Source organism: Triturus cristatus, chromosome 4_2, assembly GCF_964204655.1.
Source record: "Triturus cristatus chromosome 4_2, aTriCri1.1, whole genome shotgun sequence".
NCBI classification, from domain to species: domain Eukaryota; kingdom Metazoa; phylum Chordata; class Amphibia; order Caudata; family Salamandridae; genus Triturus; species Triturus cristatus.
In genome coordinates, this window is record NC_140586.1 from 93042057 (window position 1) to 93055880 (window position 13824).

At 47.3% G+C, this 13824-nt stretch overlaps 1 protein-coding gene across 13 annotated transcripts in view; it reads right to left on the bottom strand.

Moving 5' to 3' along the window:
• Positions 1 to 13824, bottom strand: part of CACNA1A (calcium voltage-gated channel subunit alpha1 A) — a 1220168-nt gene that overhangs the window by 258534 nt on the left and 947810 nt on the right. For all 13 annotated transcript variants that reach the window (XM_085600715.1, XM_085600714.1, XM_085600719.1 and 10 more), the window contains one exon: positions 6139 to 6266. In XM_085600715.1, coding sequence (XP_085456841.1) covers positions 6139 to 6266 — 128 coding nt within the window. The remainder of the gene's footprint in view (positions 1 to 6138; positions 6267 to 13824) is intronic.

Sequence of the window (13824 nt, forward strand, 5' to 3'; positions counted from 1 at the left end):
AGCCAGAGTCTCAACAACAAAGTGCTCCTCACTGAAAAGAACTATACTGGGACTATGCAAAGGCCCCCCTGGCCTGTAAAGACAAAAGAAACTGAGTATAAATGTAGGAGCCCTGCTCCTAAGAAATCAGATCCTGATGAACCACGAAGAAACTCTGCCTGACTAGAAGGACCTGGAAGAAGCTGAAGGAGGAGTAACTTTCCCTGACCTGGGGGATTGGCCTGCAGTTGGTGCCTTGCTGAGAAAGGAGAGGAAAAGACTGAAAGAGACTTTGCACTTTGTTTTTCAACTATCTCCAAGGGCTTGGAAGAAGAGCTTGCCCCCTGAACTGAGTCCCAGGACCTTTGGACTCATCTGCCTTCAAAAACTGATTTGCCTGGACAATTCTTGCTTGTTTCCCGCTGGATTTGGCCCCAGTACGCCTCGTACTACATCCGCCGCGAAGCCGTGACTTTGCCGCCCGGCACCGTGTGTCTACGCTGAACCAAAAGCGTTAGTACGCACCGTATCCCTCCCGGCTGCATTGCACCTAACCTTCCCCGCCGATTCGAGACGTACATCCCTGGCTGCCGAACCCTGTACGCCGGACTCAAGCTTCGCTGTCCCGCAGGTACGGTCCGTACGCTGCTAACGTACTGCACCGTGCCGTACTCAGAGCCGAGAAGCCGCAGTACGCTGATCATCCCCGTACGCTGTACGGCGTCGAGAAGTGTCGCCGCTGATCCGCACCGAAGGTACGGCCCGAACGCCGACGCCACGGACTCTGCAAGCTGACCCGGATCATCCGCCCGTACCCCTGACGGTCCCGTACCAACGCCGCGTCCCGACGCCGCGACCGGACCAGACCGAGTAAGCTGCCGAACTACGACCCGGACCCATCAACTTGTCCCGCACTGTCCGTCGCGGACCCCACGAACTAAAGGTACTTTGTTCAGTTCGCACCGCCGTGTGCACGTCCCGGACCCCGGAGTCCGCACCGATTGTTTGACTCGTACTTTCTTTGTTTTTAATGCGGACGAGTCGTACACCCAGGTACGAACCGTACAAAGTCTGAAAAGAAGCATAATTGAGTAAAAGAAGCCTATTTTTGCATTTTAAGCCTTTTTGCAAGAACATTGAACTTTGAAATAATACTGTGGTCATTTCTAAACGTTATTCTGGTCTTGTGCTAAGCCTTATATAAAGAGAACTATTTTTGATATAACCTTGACTGGTGTCCATTTGTGGTGTGTCATTGCATTACTGTATGTGTTCACAAATGCTTAACCTATAGCGCCCTGAGAATAGTCTTGACTGCTTGCGCCACACTACCTAAAGGGTGAGCAGGGGTTATTTGATAGGGTGAGCCCCTTATCCTGACTTAGAATTGAGAGTCCCTGCTTGTCACAAGTGCATACCTGTGCCAACTAGAGATTCCCATTTCTAACAGCCTTGATAAAGTTAAAATTTACCTGTACACCAGGTGTCGGTGTGGTTCTACTCAATGGTGGAATACAAGAGCATAAAATCCTAGTCTGAAAGGCTCTACTATCACTCCTATCTCGCACAATACATTTTGAATGTATAAATTAACAATGTAATGTGAAGCATTTTTTTTAACAGTGTGGGACACTAGTGGTTTTTGATACAATGAATCAATTTCTTGTAAATGTATTAGACGTTTTGAGACTAATAGGTTGTTCAGTCATTGTTCAATTATTCAGCTTCATATTTTACTGTGCTGCACCTTCATTTCTGTGAAGGAAATGCTTGCTAAACGAATGCTGTAATGATACATGTAATAGAAATTAAATATGTCTTCTGTCACTAACTTTTTATTCGCACTGCGGGTGCAGCTTGTAAAAGGGGTGCAGGCGGTGGAGTAAGATTGATGTTCTTAAATATTGCTTGATTGAAACTGTTATCAGCTCTTGGGTTATCATCATTTGCTCTTACAGATTACTACATTCTTGCTGGAGAAAGAACATCCAAACATAACAGTGAAATATTTAAGAAATGGAAAATACTCCAGGTTTTGGATTCTGTGTGAACCTCTCTAACTAGGGCTTTTGTTTAGGCCTTACAATTGAATCAATAAATAATCAGGAGCTCCTGAGTTCTAAAACAATAACACTGTCTACATTCTTTTTCGTGAGTACAGTCAGGAAGAGACTGGTGGGTCACTTTCTCCAAAACTAGCCCTACAATTAAACAGTTCATGGTAATTTCTAGTCCACAATAAAGCTTAGAGGATAAATTAATGTACCTCACTAGAGGTCTCTATATATTTTAGAGATAATGCATTGGAATTTCAGGTATAAAAAAACTGTATGAACCATGGTTATTAAATCCATCTTTACCAGGTGTAACAACCCTCTGCCAGTTAACAAGGGAAGGAACAGATTGCTTAATCCTGGAAGACTGTATTAAGTTATGGCCAACCTGTGCAATTATCCAGTTAAGATAGTACCAAATGCACTTTGCAGTGGACAAATAAGGACCAATATAAGACCAATATAGGAACCAGTGGAGAGTGAAGAGCAAGATCCAGGGGATGGCTGGGGCCTCAAATCTCTCAGGTTCCACAGCATCACTTCTAGACAACCTTAAAGTGCTAGCGTTCTTGTTTCTGTTTGGAGCCCTGACACAACACTTCATATGAGCACCTGACTGAGTGGAAAGTTTCATGCAGGTAGTAAATAAAACACACTTGAGAAAGAAAATTGAAGCATAAACTGGGTGGCGATAGAAGCATAGATTTAAAATAACCTAACAAGACATATGAGGAAATCTTAACTGAAGTGTTTCACTGTTTAAATTGTCTTCTGGGATTTCCCTGCTGTAAGAAGTCATAGAGCTCCTGATCAAGTGAAGGACATAATGAATTTATTTATTCCTAGTCATTGCGAAAGTATTTGTACACAAATGTCCTGAACTGTTGGAAACATTCTAAAGATTAGGAATCCAAATAAGATCGCATGGCAAAGAATGTTTTTTAAAAACAAAAAAAATCATATCAGTTTCTCCATCAGTGGGGAAGTATATATAGCTAAATTGAGAAGAGTTCCAGGTATTAGGAATCTGGAGACCCTAAAGAACAAAAACTGCTTGCATTGAGTTTTGTTCAAATCACTATCTGGCTTAATGATTAAAATATGTTTACCTGCAGGATTTGTGTGACACATGCTTGTTTCTATACTGTTCAGAAATATAATTTCTTTTATCACGGAGAAAACCTGGTTTGGTTCAACAATGCTCTATCCATTGACTGTTCATGGAAAACTCTCTCTAATCAATATATTTAAAGTGTGTCTCTGTCAAGTCACAACATCTTCTTTGAGTTTAGTATTTTGAAGGGCTTATCTGTGTATGGATTATGTGGTATCGCTCCATTCATATAATGATGCACCGCACCTTCCCTCTACTCCCTAGGCCACCAAGCAGCAGTATTACCCCACAGAACACAAAGCGAATCCAAAAAAGGCTCTAAATAAAATTAGTGAGATCTACTTGTTGCTCTTGCTAACCCTGTTCAACAAGTTTCTCTCCATTAATGACTCTTTCAAGATGTTGACAGTCATTTGAAATGAGTGGTGCTGCTTACGATGGGACTGTAAGCAGAACTACATGTAGCACAGAACTGGCAAAAGTGTGAAAACAAATCATCTAATGCAAGCATGAATAGGATATGCATAGGACTAATTACGTTTGCAGACTAAATTGGAATAATTTTTGATGAATGAATCTACAAGTGTGCTTTTGTTAGCATATTCAAGTTGGGCTGAGTTTTGAATAGATGATTTTCTTTATTATTAGATGCATAGGATTGTCTCATATACATCTCAAGAGAGGTCCTTAAACCAAGAAATGTACTCCGTATATTTAGGAGATATCTCTTTGAGTCAAAGCCAGAAAGTAAGGTGCCTGTAGTTACTATAGCAGAGCTGTTTTAAGTGCTAAGTACAAGGTTGCTATCTTACATTCTTCTTCTTAATCACAGTGTCACAAACGGAGCACAAACTTGTGTGGTTGCTCACATGAGAGGTTTTCAGAGGATTATGCACTCAGTGTTGAGAAACTGCATCTCTCTGGGTCAAACATACCAGGTTAGGTTTGCTTTTGTGAAGTAACGCAGTGTAGAGTCTCTGGTGGAGCGAGGCTGTCCTCATAATATTTTTTAGAAAGTTCTATTTAACCCATGCACATTTTCCTTCAAGGAGGAACTGCTCTGGTCTAATGTCATGATGGGCCAGTGGCTCTGAAATGCCAGAATGGCTTTGGCAAGCAGTCACTTGCAAGCAAACTCTAACTAATCTTATAATGCAATTGGGGTCTGGACATTTATGATATATGTGGAGGTGGTTTTAGTAAACTGAATACTGATCCAAGGCCCTCACATTGCACAAAATGCCCAAACCACCCCCATAAACGAATATATTCCGATCACAGCCCTGCCAGTCAGGTTTAAAGCTGTGGCTAGACACGAAATGCTCTAACCATGGACCAAACCACAGAGCCACCCAATCGCTAGCTTCACAAGGAGAGGGGATGTGATAACTTAAAACATAGCATAACAGATGACCATTTATTCCAAAGAGCGAGTAACATCATGACTCAAAATATTCAAAACATTCTGTCTGCTTCCTAAACTGAGGAGGGACCTAAACTCAGGGGGGAGAAGTCACTCAATAGAAACTTTACAAATCGTAGCCTCCCTTGACCAGAGATGAAAAATACTTTTTGTATATTCTCCCACAGAGATCCCTCCCATCCTTTCCTAGATCATAACATGACATTGTAAGACGTAGGCACAGATACATCCACACGCGCATTAAATATACACCCCCAAAAGCAGGCATTGTAGTTATTAGTATTTTCATTGGATCGCCTAAGGGAGAAAAAACTAACATTAGTTAGTAACAGAGACAAACAATGGCATGTGCTTTTTAAAGAAAAAACTGGAAGGTGCAGTGCAACCTAATGGTACTAAGTCTTGTGGACTCACTATGAAAGAAAGAGTCAGACAGTGGGTGGGAAGAGGCACTCTGCATTATGGAACCACTGAGGGACATGAGAACAGAAAAGTGTCTTTGGACTCTGCACAACAGAACCAGTGATAGTGTGAGTGACATAAATAAACCACAATATGGACTGCATTGGGGAATCATTGAGGCGTGTGTGGGATAGAGAACTCTACCTCAGGGAATCACTGAAGCATAAGAAGCACAAAAAAGTACCGCATAAAATGAAACCCAAAGGGTTCATCACTGGAGGACCAATGTCATGTGTAAGGGCTAGAGATAGACCACTTGTCGGGGGGTTAGGCACAGCATTTGAAAGTGACAAAGGGGGGTGATTTACTGCAGGAAGAAAAGCATGGTGCTTTGAACCGAGGGTACTGAGATCTGTGGCAGAAAGCGGTAGATCAAATTGGAGCATCTGCATTGGGGACGTGCGGAGAGGTCTAACGCACATAAATAGATGTAATGGTATGACATTTTGTGCTCTGTAATATGGATTTAGTGAAGTGCAGGAGGGACAGAAATACATTACATGGTGGGCACTGTCATCAAGGAATGATTGTAAGATATAAACATGGAGGATGTTGCAAAATGTCATCAGATAGGGGTGTGGGATACTGATATATCCCATGAGTAACTGTCCACCGACAATCACAAAAGGACAAGAGACAAAGTTACATTACATGGGGGTATCTGTTGTGACTTAGAAGAATCAGAGGTGCACAACATAGAGGACACTGTGACTGTTCACTGACAATCACAAAGGTGGCGTAGGGCACATGTATTCCTAAAGCTTACAATATGAAAGCTGTGGAGCCTTGAAATTCGAAAATGCTGAAGTACAAGGGGGACACGGATACCCCACATGAACTTCTTTGCATTATGCAATCATTGAGATGTGTGGGCGGCAGGGATATAAAACATGGGAGAGCTAAGCGGTGGGGAATCACTGAGGGGTGCAACATTCAGAGATTCTTGAAAGAGAGAACCCTACAAATGGGACAGACCACAGGATAAGAATACACCAGCTGATGTTTAACAACACTAAGGCAAGAAAAAGCTTGGGAAAGCCACCTAATATTTTCTAACCTAGTGGATACGAACAAAACATTTGCTTAAATAGGTATCAAATTCTTACCAGGCCGCAGGGTCATACTCTGCCCAGACCCGCACATACTCATCCAGGTGGTGTGGCCCCAGTATTGACGAATCACGGGTTAGGTACTCAAAGTTGTCCATGATGACAGCCACAAAGAGGTTCAACATCTGCAGCAACAACATTAAGGAGAGCATGGAGGAGAGGAGGGAAAAGGAAAGAGAGGGAAATCGACAGAGAAAGATATTCAGAGAAAAAGATAGTCCGGGAGGGAAAGAGAAAGAGCAGGTAGAAGGAGAAAGACAGAAGAGGGAGAAAAGTTAGAGAGAGTAAGATAAAGAGAAAGGAGGGAGAGCAGTGAAAAAGTGGTACGGAGAGTACGGGACAGAAAAAGACAGAGGAAAGAGGGGGGAAAGAGAAAGTGAGATCGAGAAAAAGAAAGGGGAGGACAGAGAAAAGAGAAACAAGTGTAGGGGAGAATGACAGAAAAAGAGTGTAAGAAAGAGAGATAGAATGAGTGACAGTGAGAAAGAGGGAGACAGTGCGAAAGAGAGAGTGATAATAAGAAAAGTGAGATACAAAGATGAATTAGTAATAGACATAGAAAAGCGGAGATAGAAATAAGGGGCCACATGAGAGAAACATTGAGAGATTGAGACAGACAGGGACAATGCGTGTGTGAGAGAGAGAGGGAGAGAGCGTAATGAGAGAGAGAGAGAGAAAGAGGACAGAGAATCAAAAAGAGGTTAGAAATGGTAGGAAGAGAGACAAAACAAGAGAGAATGAGTTGTGTAAGGCAAATAGAGAACACATGAATGTGAATGTATAATCAGGAGAAGCAATAAAAATACAGTACAGAAAGGATCTGAAGATGGAATATCCACACAGATATACAATACACTAGGTCTCCATTATACTGGGGCTCACACAAACAATCTATTTCACTATCTTTTAATTCAGCTTATTCATGTATACGTATCTCCTGCGAAAGGTTTGCATCACAATAAACAAATATTGCACATACAGTGTTTTCCTTCACTCCCGTAACACATTGTAGGGTACTTAAACCATCTTCAGGGGAGTCCCACTTTAAAATGACACTAAGATCAGATTAATAAACAAATATATATATATATGTGTATGTATACATATGTGTGTGTGTATATATATATTCACTTAAAAAACCATAGGTTGGGGAGGAGCTTCGCGCGCATCCAAGATGGTCGCGTGAGCACAGGGCTCCCCGGACCCTTGCCGCTCCTCGCAACTTATCCTGACATTATCCTGGATTTGTGGACGGATTCTGGAGGATGAACCTTGGCTGAATCCATAACTCTTCTCAGAACGAAAATCGGACCGGGGAGACCTGAAATACAGCGTCTTGCATTTTGGAGGGCCACCTGGAAGCTGTGCCCGGTGCTTTGGTGAACCGTGGGGCCGGGGAGTAGTTGAACAACAGCGGCATCGGAGCCTTGCCAATGACCGCGCCCCCACTTTCAGTTTCGCTTTTGCACTTCTGCATGTCCTGATCGAGGAGCTACTTTGCACGGCTGGGGCGTCCTCCGGCCTTGGTACTGGACTGATTTGTGCCTTTTTCTCAACTCTCCCGAACGGGCTCTCGGACAGTCTGTGTCTGATCTGCTGGTGCCCCCTTGCTATCGGTCCGGGCGGACCCCACCGGTGAGCATCGCCCAACATGGGGGGCAAGGGGGATCCCGAGAAACGGAAGACCAAGACATCCCTGCGTGGAGGACCAGTCCAGAGTAACATCATGGATCGCTATACCCAGGGTAAAGGGACCCCCGGGCCGGCAGGTGCCGTCATGGAGGACTCCGGTGGGAGTCCGTCCGTCCCCACGGAATTGTCGCTGCAGGACGTTATGGGCGCCATCAACGGCATAAGGGAGACCATCGCCCAGCAGTATGAGGCTCTGGCCCGTAAAATTGACACGGTCGCCATTGATGTTACGTTAATCCGGGCGGATCTCTCTAAGACTAACGAGAGGGTTCAATCGCTGGACTTGAGGACATCCACTCTTGTCACGGATGTCTCAGACCTCCAGGCAACTCTTGGCGATCTAAAGTCTGCAAACGATGCGATGTCCCGGCGGCTGGAGGATTTCGAAGGTCGGGCACGACGCAATAATATCCGTGTCATAGGTGTACCGGAGACTTCCAACAATCGTCCGGTGGACCTTATGGTCGAGGATCTCATCCTCAATCATCTTGCTCCTTCAGGCCTGAGCAAGTTCTTCGCCGTGGAGCGTGCCCATCGAGTCCCGAGCGGTAGGCCTCGATCAGGCGCTCCCCCGAGGCCTATCATTGCAAAACTTTTTCATTACAGAGACCGGGATGCGATCTTGCAGGCCTCGAGGGTGCACGGCCCAGTTAAATATGAGAATTCCTCCGTCAACCTCTTCCCGGACTTCACCCAACTCGTTCAGAAACAGAGAATGAGCTTTCAGGGGGCGAAGCGCCGTCTTCGAGATCTGGACATCAAATACTCTATGCTTTTCCCTGCCAGGCTTCGTGTGGAATATGAAGATCGGACTCTCTTTTTTGAACGCCCCGACACAGTGAGTGACTGGTTGGATTCCCTGCCGGAACCGGGAGACCGAACTGGGCGTACTGGCGGTGCCGAGGGCAGTGGGCCTCTGCAGGACTAATTCTTGGTCCTCCACTTGGACATTTCCTTTTGCGCTCGGCCAGGTTCTACTTCCATTGTATATATTGTCTATTAATGTTTCGTCTGGGTGCGGGCGGGGACGGGGTCCCTTTCCTCCTCTAGGGTCTTTTTGTAGCATGGGATTGTTAGGGCGACAGGCACACTGCAAGTTGGGGGGGCTGTATAGTCCGCAGGGGTGCAGGGTGGGGGGGGTGGCAATGGTGTGGGGGTGGGAGGGTGACAGTGGTGGATGGGTTGTGTGTTTTTTCTTTTCAAGGCGGTGTTATTGTTTTCTTTCAGTTTCAGGTGTCTGGCTGCGTGCCCGGGGACTCCAGCTTCTTGTGTTGGGATGGGGGGGGGACGGGTTGAAACTGATGTCTTGGAACGTCAACGGATTGGGGGACCGTATCAAACGTGGGGTTGTGTTGCAATATTTGCATCGATTGGCCCCTGATGTGGTGTTTCTTCAAGAGACGCACTTGGTGGGAAATGTATGTCATGCTATGAACAGGGGGGGCTACCGACTGGTCGCACACTCTGGCTTCACCACTGGCTCCAGAGGGGTGGGCATCTTGCTGCGCTCTTCCCTCCCGCTTGAGATTGACAAAGTTACTCTTGATGATAGAGGGCGCTATGCGTCTTTGACTGGGCGGTGGGAGGGGCAAACTCTTTCATTGGTTTCGGTCTATGTTCCCCCGGGCCTCCAGACCTCCACTTTCTCTGATGTGGGTCGTATGTTACTTGAACTTCCTGATAGTCTCCTGATTGTGGGTGGGGATTTTAATTCCGTGATTTCTGGCGAGTTAGATCGTTACCCTCCCAGGGCCCTCTCTGCCGCCCAGGCGTGGCTCGGCGGGTTCTTGGACACTTTCGGTCTGGTGGACTGCTGGAGGTTGATGCATCCGACACGGAGTCAGTACACATTCCACTCCGGGGCCCACGGGAGTCTCTCCAGACTAGATTATTTTCTAATGCCCGCGTCCCAGACCACCCGGGTCCGGGAGGTTAAGCACCTGGCCCGGGGCATTTCCGATCATTCCCCATTGTGGCTCCTCTTCGATACCGGGATGCGATCCGCCGGGCGGATCGCCCCCATTAACCCCTGGTACTTGCGTGACCCCAAGATTCGCAAGGGTCTCATTAAGTCGCTTGATCAGTATTTTCTGGAGAATGAGGGGTCCGTCTTGTCCTCAGTGTCCCTGTGGGAGGCCTTCAAAACGGTCCTCCGGGGACACGCCCTATCCCTGATCGTGGAGGCCAAGAAAGCTAAGAACGGGGAGGTGGTTGCGTTGGAGGCTGAGATATCGGGGTTGGAGGCTGCCTTGGAGACGGGTGTCACTCAGGACGGGCTTCATGCCCTCAGCCTGAAGCAGTTCAAATATAAGTCCCTTGTTACGGATGCTGCTCGGACAATGTATAGGGAACAGCAGGGTAGACTGTATGATGCCGGGGATAAGGCGGGTAAATTGATTGCTTGGCTTGATAAGAAGGAGAGAGTGAATCGAGTGGTCCCCGTGCTTCAGACGTCGGAGGGAGTGAGTGTGACTCACCCTGGTGGGATTGTGGAGTGTTTTGCGGACTACTTCTGTGCTGTGTACTCCCCGGTGTCTACTAGAGATGAGGCTGACTCTCGTCACTTGTTGAAGGATATTGCCTTGCCCTGCTTGTCGGTGGAGGAGCGTCAGCAGATGGATGCCCCACTTTCGGTTGACGAGATTGCCACCGCGATTCGTTCCCTTCGCTCAGGCAAGGCTATGGGCCCCAACGGACCCCTGATTGAACTCTATAAACTGCAACCAGATAAGCTTGCGCCATTTCTCCGTCGTATGTTTTCGGAGTCGCTTGAACTCGGCTCTCTCCCTGATGACCAATGCCTGGCCACTATAGTCGTGATTCCCAAAGACAGTAAGCCTCGGGACCGTTGCGCCTCGTATAGGCCTATTTCTCTGTTGAATGCAGAGCCGAAAATCCTTGCCAAGGTTCTTGCGAACCGCCTGCTTACTGTTATTTGCGATCTGGTGCATCCGGACCAATCCGGTTTTATCCCGCACCGGAATACGGCCCTTAACTTGCGGCGCCTACATGGCGTACTTGCAAGGGCGGAATATCTTTCAGAGCCGGCCATCTTGGTTTCCTTGGACGCCACGATGGCCTTTGATACGATAGAATGGCCGTATCTTTGGGCCACCCTGGCAAAGTTTGGCTTCGGGGCGGGATTTATTAACTGGGTTAAACTCTTATACGCTGCCCCGCTGGCACAGGTGGTCGTTAATGGGAGGGTTTCCCGGCCCTTCGTTCTTGGGAGGGGCACTAGGCAGGGGTGTCCGTTGTCTCCCCTGCTCTTCGCGTTAGCTTTGGAACCGCTCGCTGCTTGGCTCCGTTGGGAACCGTCGATAAGAGGGATCCAGTGGGCCCCAGGCTTCGAGGATCGTGTTTCGTTGTACGCGGATGACATTCTCTTGTACCTCACCTCACCACGTAAGTCACTCAATGTGCTCTTTGACATCCTCACTTCCTTCGGCAAGAACTCTGGTTTGATCATTAACTGGTCCAAATCTTGTGTCTATGCTATATCTGGTGGCTTTCCTCTCTTGCCTTCTCGTTTTCCCATTAAGGCGGCCAGCTCCGGCTTTACGTACCTGGGGGTGTACGTCTCATTGGATCCTGCTGTCCGCTACGAGCATAATCTCCTCTCTCCACTTCGGAGATTGAGGTTAGACGTGGCCCGTTGGCGTAAGCTTCCCTTGTCTCCCCTCGGTCGTGCGGCACTTTTTAAAATGATGTCTCTTCCCCGATTTCTTTACGCACTTCAGAACTCCTTTGATATTATTCCGGCGGCCTACTTCCGGGAAGTAGAGAGCTTACAAAGGAGACTTGTTTGGGGCGGTCGTGCACGTATTGCTCTTGCAAAACTGACTCTCCCCCGGTACGACGGGGGCATTGCGCTCCCGGACATCAGGAGGTACTATTGGGCTTCCCAGCTATCTGCTATTAACCATGCAACGTACTCACCTGGTCCGAATCCGGCTTTCGAAATGGATAGATTTTTGTTGCCTGGCGGCAACTTTAACAGGGCGCTTTACTCTCGATCGGCTGGGAGGACCTTAACCGGTCCCACTAAGATTGCAGTACGCTTGTGGAAGGCTGCGAATGTGGCCATGGGCTGGAATGATCGCTTGACGGGCGCGACCCCCTTGTTTGCGTCTGAAAGATTGGGAAGCCTCTGGACGACGAAGGGATTCGAGCGTTGGGACACGATTGGCATCAGCAGAGTAGGTGACCTTTGGGTGAAGGGTGCGGTTAAATCCTTCGCTGCGCTGCAGAGTGAGTACGAATTGAGTGAGAGGGAGTTCTTTCGGTACGTTCAGGTTCGCCACGCTTTGCTCTTGGCCATCGGGGCCGGGACTGCAGTCCCTGTGTCTTCGCCACTCGAGGACCGCATACTCGACGGTCACTTGCCGACAGTACTATTTCCCTTATCTATAAAAAACTAATAAACATTCGGGCGGATCTCCTCGTGCGTCTGCGGGAGGCGTGGATCGGGGATGGGGTGGAACTGGACGACGAGGACTGGCAGTCTGCGCTGTCCTCCCCTAAGGAGGTCGCCATGCCCGCGCGTCTCCGTCTTGTCCAGCTTAAAATTCTCCACCGTGTCTACGTGACGGGCCCTCATTTAGTTCTGATGGGTTTCTCTGAAGACGGTCTCTGTAGGCGCGGCTGTGGGCTCAGCGCCACTTTTCTCCATGTTCTCTGGGAGTGCCGTAAGGTTGCGGAGTATTGGCGCCGGGTGCATGCTGTCATGGAATGTGTCACTGGGGTCGCCCTGTTGCCTGAGTTTCGCCGATGTGTGCTGAACGTGTGGGAGCCTAACGATTATAATGCGGCTCAGACTCGGTGGGCGGCCCTTGGGAACATGGTTGCTAAGAGGGACATCGCACAGCTTTGGGGTTCCCGGCGGCCTCCCACCGTGTCAGTATGGAAGGAGAACATGGACTGGTGCATGTGCAGAGAGAAGACTGTGTATGTGGCCCGGGGTAAGCCGGGGGCGTGGGGTAGAATTTGGGGCCAGTGGAACGCATACCGTGGGAACATCTGCACACCCCCCCTCGTGGACTCATCTGATGCTGCCTTGTCCCCCTGATCCTGAGGTTCCCAGACTATTGCATTTCACCTGTAGATGGTTGTGGCTCTCCCGTCGCCCCCACTTCCCCCTTGATCATCCTCATTGACCACCCGAGGGTGGAGTTGGAACTGTGTGGTCCCCCAGCCGTGGTTAGACGCCTCTTTTTCGATGGTTTCCGCCTTGTTTTTTGGTGTTATTTTATTTTCCCTTTTTTGCTTGTGTTTCTAAAATTTATATATCCGGATAACTTCTGAGGTGCACTCAGTACTTTGTCAATTCGGCTGAGCCCCAGGGGGCCCATTGCTTCCTTGATGTTGTTAAACATGTATATATTAGCGGCCGGCCCTGGCGGTTGAAGGCCCATATTTGTATTGAGTTTTTATGTGCAATAAAGGTTTTTCACAAAAAAAAAAAAAAAAAACCCATAGGTTTCACACATGTTATAGTTAGCTGGACATTTCACTCGTGAAAAACCATTGAAATTCCCCCGTTATAGTTAGTGCAGGCAACTATAACTCACGCGACCGCAATCCTCTGCTGATGACGTCAGATATTACATCACTGTATTTAGACACTTATTTACCCATGTCTTCTTCCATTAATTTTTAGCTATACATATATTACAATTTTTTTTTATTCAGAAAGACACATATGTCATCAGTGATGTAATATCTGACGTCATCAGCAGAGGATTGCGGTCGCGTGAGTTATAGTTGCCTGCACTAACTATAACGGGGGAATTTCAATGGTTTTTCACGAGTGAAATGTCCAGCTAACTATAACATGTGTGAAACCTATGGTTTTTTAAGTGAATTTGCAAGGTTTTTTAAATGCTAATTCCTAACTATAACGTGTGTAAAACCTATGGTTTTTTCAGTGAATTTGTACGGTTTTTTAAATGCTAAGTTATGTATTTTTTATTTTTTTTTAAAGTTTTTTCA